Here is a 12,480-nt window from a genome sequence, read left to right as displayed (position 1 = left end):
GTTCTTTCTTCAGCAACTGCAGAGGACTCAGCTCCACCTAGATCAGAATACTCAAAGACCACAGACTTCAGACTATTTTGGAGCTGTTCTTCATCTCTTAGATAAGGCATGCAGGTTTCATCAAAAATTACATCTCTACTGATGATAATCTTCTGATTCCATTTCTCTGTACACCACAATCTGTATCTCTTTACCCCATGCTGATAACCAATCATTACACATTTCAGAGCCCTTGGATCCAACTTCCCTTGCTTGCAATGAGCATACGCTCTACAACCACAAACTCTCATCTGATTGTAGCTGGCATCTTTACCATACCATCTAGCATTTGGAACTTCATTTCCTATGGCAGAAGAGGGTGAATTGTTGATCAGTGTAGCTACAGTGGTGACTGCTCCCCCCCAGAACACCTTAGGCATACCAGATGAAAATAACATACATCTGACCTTTTCTAAAAGAGATATGTTCATTCTCTCCGCCACACTGTTCTGCTGTGGATTGGCTGGCACCGTTCTGTCTTTGAATGCCATTATCTTTGCAAAAGATCTCAAACTCTGAAGATAAGAACTCCAATCCATTGTCAGTCCTCAAGCACTTGAGAACCCTGCTTCAACTTCATCTCTTGTCACCATTCTTTGAATTTTTCAAATGCCTGCGACTTCTCTTTCAGAATGTATATCCACACTTTCCTCAAATAATCATCTATGATGGACAAGAAATGCTTTCCTCCACCCATAGTGCTTGGCTATGCAGGCCCTCAGAGGGTAGAGTGGGCATAATCTAAGATCAAGAGGAACATCATGTTTCACTTGGCTTGGAGACTACGCTACCAGTGATAGATCAAGAGGAACAAGGGCAAGTCGAGGAACTCCTTGCCCAAGGTTCAAGTGCATTAACCTTGTCTCCTTGTGATGCCCCATTGAATGTGGTTGGATTAGAGAGGTCTATTTGTCTTGGTATATTTTTCATTGTTCATGTGTGTAATATGTGGCATCAAGAGCTTGAATTGTTAAGTCATAAACCCATTTTTACATCATATGCTGATCCTTTCTTGAGAAATCCAAGCATTGATAAACATGTTATTTCTATTGTGGATTCTAACTTGTAAGATGGATTGCATGCTAAGATGTCTAAGCTTTCATTTGTCGGTAATCTTGTGCTTCATGAGCATGTGGATGGAAATAGTAGAACCACGAGGAGTGACATTGTTGATGCGTTTAGAACTTGGTGTTTGTTTTGTTTTCATTGCAAAATGGTTAAACCCTTCAACGGGATTGCAATGTTTTATGGCCATTTTGTGAAGGATTTTTCCACTCACATGTCTCATATAGAGTGTGTTGTGATTAATGGAATAACAATGTATCGTTCTCATATTTGTGCCCATGCCTTGAGATTGTTGGGGCAATTGAGTGAAATCCTTTTTGATAAAATTGGTTTATTGGTTGATACATCTTCTTGCAAGCTTGATGTGAATTGTCATGAACCTACTCGATGTGTTGGACAAGAGTTTTTCAATTTGTTGAAGAGTACTCCTTAATTGAGCAAGAATGATGTGTTAATGGTTGTTGATGGTCTTCCCTTGTATGATCTAGAGGTTAGAGATTTTGTGCTTAGGCTTTTCTTGGTGATATTCAACTATGCACAATATGAAGACCCTTTCTTGTGTACTTTTAGCCCTAATGTGAATGTCAAATCTTTTGTGAAGATGTTCAAGAATTTGAGCATAGATAGTGTGGGGATGATTGAGCCAAATAAAAATAAAGTGCTTGGGACATGTGTTTTTTGTCATGTTAATTGTTTTTATTGCATCTCAATCAAGCCTTTTAATGCATTTGAGATATTTTATGGTCTTTTTGTTAAAGACTTTGTTTCTAATGGTCTTGTTTGGGATTTCATTGTGAAAGAATGTATAGGCTTATGTGCACCCACGTCTTGTGCCTATTTTTTGAGATTATTTGAGTATTGGCATGAAGGATATCTTGACGACTTTCTTTGGTTTTATTATGAGTATAATAATTTGAAAAATTTCTATGGAAATCTTGTTATAGACTTTTCCCTCCATGGATTGGTTTTGGACATGAAAGACTTCATGAATTTATATTCTTATAATGCTTGTGATTTGGTCTTGAACTCGATGAAGCATATGAATATGTTGGATTGGCTTTTGGTTTTGTGCATGATAATACCCACCTTATTGGTGTGCTACCCTCTTTTGGATGTTGTCGTGGTCTTCATCCCTTTTATCGTCCTATGATACTTGGTTGGTTCGTGTTTACTCTTGTAGGTACGCGCGGACTGGATTTGAGGACAAATCCTTTCCAAGGGGGGGAGGATGATATGACCATGCATGCCGGGAATCAAGAGTCACTCCAACAACGTGAGCCGTGGATTGATTGGGGTCCAAGGATGAGACCGAAGACACTTCAAGGATCTTACAAGGCTCGATGGCCTCTCGATGATGATAGGAAATGAGCACGCTCAGATTTGAGGACAAATCCTTCTCAAGAGGGAGAGGATGATACGATCATGGGAGCCGTGCATCAAATATTTCAGCCGCAGTAGGATTCCAAGGGTAATCGACCTATGTAAATGACGTCCAAACGATCTTCAAAGGCCACCATTGTGTTCATCTCCGAAAGAGGGTCGTGTGAGTATATTGCACGCCTCGATCGGAGTCCGGTGGAGAGAGTTATGATCAATTTACCAAAGCTGCGCAGAAGAGAGAGCGAGTCTAGAGAAAACGCGCGGGCGGGCGATTTTGAGGTTCAAAACGCCCGGTCGGGCGTTTTGCACGTTTTTGCACAATTGAGGCAAAAAGTTCGCCCGGCCGGGCGATTTCACTTGGACGAACCTCCCGACCGGGCGTTTTTACTGCTTTAGTCGTTTTTCACTTATTTTTTGCCCTTTTCTTGGGATTCCAACCCTAGCTATAAATACTTTTTTGTACGACTTTTATCAGGAGACTTTGATGAATGATATTTTGAAGACTCCTTTGAGAGCATCTCCCTTGTGAGATTTTAATCCAAATTTCTACATGTAGGTTGCTTGGTTTATGTTCATTAGACTAGATCAAGTATAGGTATGCATTTATGGTAGTGCAGTCATGAATGTGGAGCCAATGTAGTCATGAATGTGGAGCCAAATCCCACGCCCTCTATCGCCTCATGCGGATGCTAGTCCACTCGAACATCTTCCACAAGGAGGGAGAGGCCTATTCCCTCACCACGGCTTCTCGTCTTTTCCTAAGAGATAATCCTCATAGCCTTGCGCCTTTCGCGGGTGTCTTCACTGACCCTATCATGATGCACCCCTTCCATCACTTGAGTGAGTGGTTTCGAGACGAATGCCTATCCCCATTCGTCACAACACATGGGATGAATTATTGGGAGTTTGTGGGGAGTGATGAGAAATGGAACCAGTTGTTCAATGAGGCCATGACTAGTGATGGACGGTTCGTGGGGAGCATAATTGTTAAATAATGCAGACATGTTTTTGAGGGTTTGGAATCTGTTGTGGATGTTGCTGGTGGCTCAGGGGCGGTTGTGAAGATTGTCGCGGAAGCTATTCCGGGATTGGAGTGCGTTGTCCTGGAGCTTCCACATGTTGTTGCTGCCAAGGAAGGCTTGTCTGATCATGAGAATGTCAGATTTGTAAGTGGTGACATGTTTAAGTTTATTCCTCCTGCTGATGCTTGTTTCCTTAAGGTATCAATTTTTATTCTTGTTATTTAAACATAGCTATGATTTAGGCTTCTATCTTTTTTCAAATTGTTATTATTAATCTACAATGGATACGGGTGGAACGACGAAAAGTGTGTTAAGATACTGGAGAAATGCGAAGAAGCGATGATTGGCAGCGAAAACGATAAAGGCGGGAAGGTGATTATTGTGGACATGGTTGTGGATGAGGAGAAGGAAGAAGAGAAGGGAACTGGAACTCAGCTGTTTATGGATATGGTGATGATGGCTCATTTTAATGGGAAAGAGATAAGTGAGAAAGAGTGGGTGATAAGTCGTATTCTAGGCCTTGGTTACTGGTGAGTATGATGTGCATATTTGAACTTTATCTGCAAAACAAGTTGCTTAAGCGTACAGGTTGAGTGTTCTACCCAGTAGGCAAAGCTTCAGATACTTCAGGTGAAAAGGGCGTTAGGACGATTACGTATTGACCAGTATACATGCAAAAATGGCTAGAGATGGAGAAGAAGGATAGCTGGGACTGATCAACCACAATTAAGGGCAAAGAAGTCATCTCACCACAAGGTTTTACCCTAAAATCAAGGGTAAGCCTCCCTATAAAAGGAAGCCACTTGGAGAGAGAAAGGATCATCAACAGATTCATCATCATCACTCTTAGGTAGAATTCTCTCGGTAGTTCAGTCCTTCAGCCCAGTCCAGAGTCTCGTTCCTCGCCACTGCCATGGTCACTTGAAGATCAAGAAGTTCCCAGAGTTCCAGACGTTCTCATCCAGTCATCAAGATCGTAGTTAGAAGTTCCATCGCCCAGCGTGGCAAAACACTTTTATTTCGCTTTCGTAGTTAAATTGCTTGTTTTTCCTTACGCTGGATCTTTGTTTGCTTTTGAATTTCACCGCCTAGAAGTACTTTGTTTGAAGATCCAAACATGTTTTATGCTATGAAGTTGTTTTCTGTTCAGTTTACTTCGCCGATCTCTTTTCCTTCTACCTAGTTAGCTTAGATCTAGAGTTTCTGGTCGTTTTGAGTATCGAATCGTGTGTGTCCAGTTAGTAGTTTATTTCTTCGAGTTAGCATAATCTGTTTACTTTTATTTCATAGAGGTTTGTTTCATGCAAGGTGCAGTTATGTGTTTCCTGTTTTCTTCCATGCTGATCAGTAGGCGGGATTTCAGTTTCGATGTTTGATTTTCGATTTGGAATTTTTGATTGTAGATCTGTGTTCGTGAGTTATTAATCTGTGTTTTTATGGTGTTGAATCTGGTTTGTTTTCTGATTTTAGTTTGTGTTTGTTGAAGAAGATGATGTCCATATCCAAGTTTGGGACCACTTTGCTTTTTAGATGCTTTTTGCTTTTTGTCCTTCACTTTTAGTACACCCTGCAGATCTGTCTGCCTAGTCACCACAACTACCACTTATTCTCTGCTTTTCTGTTTAGCCTTTTATAGAAACCTAGTATTTTCCGCATATTTTCTGTTACACCGCATCCACGGAAATGATGGCTACCAACGGAGATGATGATCCAGATAATGGTACCCTGAACGCGCATACCGAGGGAGAACCACCGCAAGCCATTGTAGTCACCCATGGGCAGACTGCCTGTGATGTGAAGCCCCATGTTATCGCAATTCTGCCTACATACTGCGGAAAGAGCTATGAAGGACCTTACGAGTTCCTGCATGAGTTTTGTAAGATTTGTAGGGCGCAAAGGAGGCCAACAGGGGCGACCGAGGATGACTATAGACTGAAGGCTTTGCCGTTTGTTCTAAAAGGGGAAGCCAACACTTGGTTCATGCGTCTGCCACCCAACTCCATTGAGAGTTGGGCCGATTTCAAGTCAGCATTCTTAGGCGAGTTTTTCCCATCGTCGAAGATAAGTGCGCTGAAGAGATAGATAACTAATGTGAAGCAAGGGTACGATGAGCCTTTGAGTGATTACTGGGCGAAATATATGAGCCTCTTGGATGCGTGCCCCAACCATCGCATGGCAGAAATTGAAGTACACCATGTCTTTTATGAAGGGATGAACAAAGCAACCAAGGATCTAGCGAATTCCTCGTCAGGAGGAAGCTTCACGCAGCTAAGGGTCAGCGAAGCTAAAAGGGTCCTAGGGAAACTGTTGAGCGCAAAAAAGGAGTATGACAATTCCAGAGATGGTTACAGCAGAGAAAGGATTGCCAGCGCCTTGTCTACTGACCAGGAGCAGAAGATAGAACAGAAGATGGATTTGAAGATGGACGAATTGAAGAAGACGCTCTTAAGCTCAATCGAGAAAAATGCGCCACCAACTTCCCCAGCTGGAAACTACAAGGGTGCAGAACAAGGGAACCAAGGGCCGAGCTATGATCAGCCCAATGACTTCGTGAATATGGAGTAAGTCAACGCTGCTGGGTATTACAATTCTAGTGGGCATTGGATCCAAGGGAGACAACGGGATGCACCATGGAGGGATCATCCAAATTTTCGATGGGGAGATGGGAGCCAAAATCAAAACCAAGGTCAAGGTCAGAACCAATACAACCCCCACCCGAACCAGAATTTCAACTGTGGCCCAGAAAATCCAAACAACCAGTTCAACTGGTCAGGAAGGAACCAACAACCCCACAGTCAACAACCTCAAAACCAACACCCACAAAACCCAAACCCTGTTTATGTACCACCCCACCAGAGGAACTTTCAAAATTATCAGATTCAACCTAACCAAGGACCACCACCTCAGCAAAACCCAACCCAGTTCCAAAACCAGAACCAGAACCAATATCCTACTGATCAGTACAACCCTCCTGGCCAGTATAACCAATACCCACCTAACCCGAACCAGCAAAATTTCCAAAATTCCCAGTATAACCAGCACCAAGGACCGAATCAATCCCAATATCCTAGCAGGTCAAGAAGATCTATGGAGGACATGATGGGAGAATTGCTCGCATCGCAGCAAGGTATCAATGGTGAGTTACAATCCCATAATGAAGTAGTGCAAGGGATGCAGAGTGCCCAGAAGGAGCATAAGGCGAACATGGATATGATGAATAGGCAGTTGGCCCAACTGGCCAGTTCGATGGGTGAAATGAAAGGAAACTCAGGGAAACTCCCATCCACAGTCCATGTGCCTGAAAAGGCGAATGTGAGCAAAGTCACACTACGATCCGGCACTACCTATGAAGGACCCCAGCCAAAGAAGTCTAGTGGAGAACCAAGTGGAACAACATTATTGGGGGACGTTGTCTCAGAAGAAGAGCTACGCAGACCTCTACCCCAGATGCAGGACCCATTTTTCTTGGGAGAAACACCATGTGGAAAAGGCGAGCCCGAGAACGTACTGGTCAGGAAGGAACCCCATCAAGACGTAGAATCCAGAACGAAGGAAACTCAGACCCAGAATCTGCCCAAGGAAGGTCCCAAGAAGGTTGCTGAGGGACCGGTAGAGGAGAGAAAGGGGGAGAAACCATTCCCTTACCGTTTGTAACTAAGAGGAAGAAGGAAAACCCAGTGGATTACTTGTCAATTTTCGGGAAACTGGATGTTACCATACCATTCCTCCAAGCTGTGAAGATACCCCCACTTGGGAAATTTATTAAGGAGTTCATAGCCGGGAAAGCCCAGGAGGATGGAAAAATTATGGTAGAAGGGATCGCATCAGCAATAGTGCAGGAGAAGCTACCGCCCAAGAGGGCCGATCCAGGTATGTTCACCCTGCCTATAACAATAGCAGATGTGAAAGTCGAGCATGCAATGTGTGATCTTGGAGCTTCTATTAATGTCATGCCTTTGTCGATCTATAACCAATTGAAAGGGGTTAGATTGTCGAGTACTAGGGTGTTGATCCAACTCGCTGATAGGTCATGCATAAGTCCTGAGGGTGTTTTAGAGAATGTGTTGGTCAGAGTGCATGAGTTTACCTACCCTGCTGACTTTTATGTGATCAAAATGAGTGAGTCCGAGGCTAGGGAATCTAGTGGAATATTGTTAGGTAGGCCATTTTTTAGAACGGCCAAGACGATAGTAGACATGGCTGAGGGAACAATTTGCATTGATTTTCATGGGGAGAAGTTTACTTTTGATATTAATGAGGCCATGAAAAAGCCTATCGATTCTGAAAATTTATTCCATGTTGATGTGATTGACCCCTTAGTCTAAGATTTTCTTGAGACCGAACTATTGCAGGAAAAGCTCCAAGCTTTAGATGTCTATGAGCAAGCTGACGTAGAAGCCGCTGCATGGTGTGATCTGATCAGTAGCCAAGGGCTGACTGATGAAGAGATAGAAGGAGCAATTAAGAACTTCTGCCAGAAATCAGAGTTCATTGGAGCCGCAGGGGTTCAGCTACCAGTCAGTATAGAGGAATCTCCAGAGGGAGAATTAGAGAAAGGAGGAGAGGCTGAGAAAAACCCTCTACCCGAAGACACACTTCCACCCCAAGTTGAGCTGAAGTAACTGCCATCGAATTTGAAGTATGCCTTCCTCGGAGAGGAGAACTCACATCCAGTGATCATCAGCAGCAGCCTTACGAAGGAACAAGAGGCTAGGCTACTGACCGTGTTGAGCAAGAACAAGAAGGCGATTGGATGGAGTCTCACAGATTTAGTTGGAATTAGCCCCGACGTCTGCATGCATCACATTAGGTTGGAGGAAGGAGCAAAGGCACATCGAGATGCTCAAAGGAAGGTAAACCATAACATGCGAGAAGAGATATTGAAGGAAATCTTGAAGTTGTTGTCGCTAGGGATTATCTATTCAGTGCCGGACAGCGAGTGGGTCAGCCCCATTCACATGGTTCCAAAGAAATCAGGGATCCAAGTCGTGAAGAATGAGAAGAATGAGCTAATACCAACGAGGCTAGTCACGGGTTGGCGAATGTGCATCGATTACCGTAAGCTGAACAATGCGACCAGGAAGGACCATTTTCCCTTGCCTTTCATCGACCAAATGTTGGAGAGATTAGCTGGGAATAAGTACTTCTGTTTTCTGGATTGGTACAGCGGTTACTTCCAAATTTACGTGGATCCGGAAGACCAGGATAAGACCACCTTCACTTGCCCATTCGGAACCTATGCATACCGACGCATGTCTTTCGGTCTATGCAACGCTCCAGGCACGTTTCAACGATGTATGATGAGCATATTTTCCGATTTGATTGAAGACTGCATAGAGATATTCATGGATGACTTCACGGTCTACGGAGACTCTTTCGATTCTTGCCTTCATCATTTGGATATAGTTCTAGAAAGGTGTCAAGCAAAAAGTCTGGTGTTGAATTTTGAGAAGTGTCATTTTATGGTCACCGAAGGGATTGTTCTGGGACACGTGGTTTCAGAGAGGGGAATCCAGGTGGATAGAGCTAAGGTGGATGTTATATCCAAATTACCCTTCCCTACTGATCAGAAGGGGATAAGGGGTTTTCTGGGGCACGCCGGATTTTATCAAAGATTTATCAAGGATTTCTCCAAGATTGCCCAACCCCTTACCCGACTCCTTCAGCATGAAGTAGAGTTTGTTTTTTATGAGCAATGCAAGGCTGTGTTTAACCTTCTCAAGGAAAAGCTGATATCCGCACCTATCATACGGGCTCCTGACTGGGACTATCCTTTCGAAGTGATGTGCGACGCCAGCGATTATGCAGTGGGAGCCGTACTGGGACAGAAGATCGATGGGAAGAGGTACGTAATTTTTTATGCATCTAAGACTCTGAATCAAGCCCAGCGGAATTATGATACCACTGAGAAAGAGATGCTGGCAGTGGTGTATTCTTTCGAGAAGTTCCGGCCATACTTGTTGGGATCCAAGGTCATCATTTATACTGACCATGCAGCGATTAAGTATCTGATTGCCAAGAAGGAATCCAAACCCCGCTTGATTCGATGGGTCCTTTTGTTACAAGAATTCGATTGGGACGTGGAAGATAAGAAGAGAGTCGAGAATAAGGTGGCGGACCATTTAAGTAGAATAGTGCAAGAGGGAAACAGCGAAGAAGTGTACGACAAGTTTCCAGAAGAGCATTTATGTGAGGTAAATTTTGAGGCCAGGAAGATTGACTGGGAAGAAGTGATGAAGCTTACTGGCCAGTACGATACTGAAAAAGGAAAAGAAAAGGTAGGGCAAGAGCCGTGGTATGCAGACCTGGCCAACTACCTAGTGACTGGAGAACTTCCAGAGGTGCCGAGTATTACCATGGCCCAGAGAATGAAAATCAGGAGTGAGGCAAAATACTACTTTTGGGACGACCCTTATCTGTGGAGAGTAGGATCCGATCAAGTGATAAGGAGGTGCGTTCCTGACTGGGAGCAAAGGGACGTTGTGACACATTGCCACTCTTTGGCATGTGGAGGACACTTCGGTCCTAAGAAGATGGCAAGGAAGATTCTAGACAGCGGCTTTTATTGGCCAACGCTCAACAAGGATGCGTACGAGTTCTGCAAAACTTGTGAGCGCTGTCAACTGACCGGAGGAATATCTGCCCGGGATGAAATGCCGCAGGTACCCGTCATTGTTTGTGAGTTGTTCGACATATGGTGAATGGATTTCATGGGTCCATTTCCTTCGTCCTATGGCAATTTGTACATTTTAGTTGCAGTGGATTACGTCTCCAAATGGGTGGAGGCCAAGGCCACAAGCACGTGTGAAGCAAGGGAGGTGGCCAAGTTCCTAAAGAGTCATATCTTCAGTCGGTTCGGAGTACCAAGAGCGATCATATCGGACCAAGGTACACATTTCTGTAATCGCACAATTGAAGCATTAATGAAAAAATACGGCGTACACCACAGACTATCAAGCCCCTACCATCCGCAAGCTAACGGTCAAGCGGAGATTTCTAACCGCGAGATAAAGAAGATCTTGGAGAAGACTGTAAATCCTTCTAGGAAGGATTGGAGTGCAAGGGTAGAGGATGCTCTATGGGCATATCGTACAGCCTACAAGACCCCCATAGGAATGTCTCCATACCGGATCATTTTTGGGAAGATGTGCCATTTACCGGTTGGAATTGAACACCGGGCATACTGGGCAGTACAGAAAGTGAATATGGATGCTACAGCCTGTGAAGAGGAAAGGAAGCTGCAGCTGCAGGAGCTTGAGGAACTTAGATTGGAGTCATTTGATTCAGCTATGTGGTACAAGGAGCGAACCAAATTGTGGCACGACCGGAATCTGAGGACCAAGGATCTCCATGTTGTGCAGAAGGTACTACTCTTCCAGTCGAGGCTGAAGCTCATGCCTGGGAAGCTCAAGTCGAAATGGACAGGGCCTTATGTCATCACCTCACTCCGTTCCAATGGAGCAGTGAAAATTTCAGGGAGTTTTCCTAACTCTGAACCTTTCATAGTAAATGGACATAGGCTAAAATATTTAGGGAGAATAGTGAGGTGGGTGTAGTGGATGAAATTCCACTGCAACCACTTACTACGGTTGTCTACTGATCAGTAAGATAGGAATTTGGAGTTCCACGTGGCTAGTTTCTTTTTTTTTAAAATAGTTTGCATATACTGGCCAAGTGGAATTCCAAATTGCCTAAGGAAGATGTAAATATTGTAAATACGTAGTTAATCTCTGCATGCAAGATAATTTCTAAAAAAATCCAAAAAAAATTTCGGGCCTTAATTTTAATTTGGAATAAGTATTGAAAAAATTGCCTATCTGGTGCTATTTCAGATTTTATTTAAGGGCCCATTTGATTTATTTTCCTTATTAGGTAAGTATAGGGGGGATTATGGAGAGGACGAAAATTTGAATTAAAGTTGGTGCAGCTTTTGCAGGGTGGCAGCGGCTGGGAGTGGCGCGTGAGCAGAGAGAAGGGACACGCTGACCAATCAGAGGCCAGCAATCTCAACCGCCTCCCATCTGAAGCGTCGCGACCGGCAACCCCTGATAACCGGTTACAACCACCTGCAACTGCTCTCTCTCATCCAAATTAAACTCACCGTCCCAACCATTTTCCCTCACAAACCCTCATTTACACTTTCTCTCCCAAAAGTTTCTTTCCCATTTCCACCAGTTCAAACCCTACTTTCCACCACCAAATCGTAAATTTCCGATCATGGGGAAGAAAGCGTTCGCCAATAAAATCAAACCTCGCCGCCAAGAAACCCCGGAGGCACAACCACAGCCAAATCCACCACCACCGGCACCGACCGCTCAGCCGCCACCCATGATTTCCATGGATGCCATGATGGCATTTCTTCGCCAACAAGACCCGACAAGAAACTGGACGACGGCGCTGACCAGTTTCGGCCAAATGGGGGGCATAGGAACCGCACCCAGTGAAATTCCGCCTGCGCCGGTTAGCCATACAGCAGTACATTCAGAGGAGGGAACTCCTTCGGCGACCGCGCCATCGGAAACCTCAGTACCCAATTCGGCGGAACTTGACGCTGTCGCTGCCCATTACGACTCTAACCCTGAGGAGCGTGAGGCCAGGACGAGTCAGGAACAGGGAGACAAAGAAGGGAGCGGTGAGACAGAGAAGACACCGATAGCAGAGCCGGTTCCTCAAGGAGTAGCAAGAGAGACCATAGATCTAAATGAGACGGCCAGAAAGCAGGGCCTTATGACGGATGAAGAATTTCAAGCGATTCTGGAAGGGGCATATCGGCAGGAAGAAGACGCTGCCAGGATGGTTGAGGGACCAGACCTCAAATCCGGGGTAGCAGGAGGAATGGTGGAAGACAAGTCAGAAACTCCCTAGCAAGAAAAAGGGGCAGTTGAGGAGCATACTGCTCAAAAGAAGACGGCAGAGAGTTTAGAGGAATCTGAACAAGTAGCACCACCCGTGATAAAACCAAAGGTAGTTAAGA

The 12,480-nt window shown here is 44.5% G+C and overlaps 1 protein-coding gene across 1 annotated transcript; it reads left to right on the top strand.

Annotated features, from left to right (window-relative positions):
- Positions 1–3,164: 3,164 nt before the first annotated feature.
- On the top strand, positions 3,165–5,431 carry LOC121776847 (8-hydroxyquercetin 8-O-methyltransferase-like). The gene is made up of 4 exons (XM_042174006.1): positions 3,165–3,441; positions 3,535–3,704; positions 3,813–4,004; positions 5,396–5,431. The coding sequence occupies exons 1-4, from the start codon at positions 3,165–3,167 to the stop codon at positions 5,429–5,431; spliced, it is 675 nt and encodes a 224-aa protein (XP_042029940.1).
- Positions 5,432–12,480: the final 7,049 nt, after the last annotated feature.

This window comes from Salvia splendens, chromosome 18 (assembly GCF_004379255.2).
Source record: "Salvia splendens isolate huo1 chromosome 18, SspV2, whole genome shotgun sequence".
Classification (NCBI taxonomy): Eukaryota; Viridiplantae; Streptophyta; class Magnoliopsida; order Lamiales; family Lamiaceae; genus Salvia; species Salvia splendens.
The sequence above is the reverse complement of the archived record's forward strand: the minus strand, read 5'-3'. Positions and strand labels throughout refer to the sequence as shown.

Bases quoted from the DNA above. Each gene is read 5' to 3' on its own strand.
- LOC121776847 (XM_042174006.1), top strand. From the start codon at position 3,165: ATGCGGATGCTAGTCCACTCGAACATCTTCCACAAGGAGGGAGAGGCC. The intron at 3,705-3,812 runs GTATCAATTTTT...AACGACGAAAAG, and splicing joins CTGATGCTTGTTTCCTTAAG to TGTGTTAAGATACTGGAGAA. The intron at 4,005-5,395 runs GTGATAAGTCGT...TAAGATTTGTAG, and splicing joins AGATAAGTGAGAAAGAGTGG to GGCGCAAAGGAGGCCAACAG.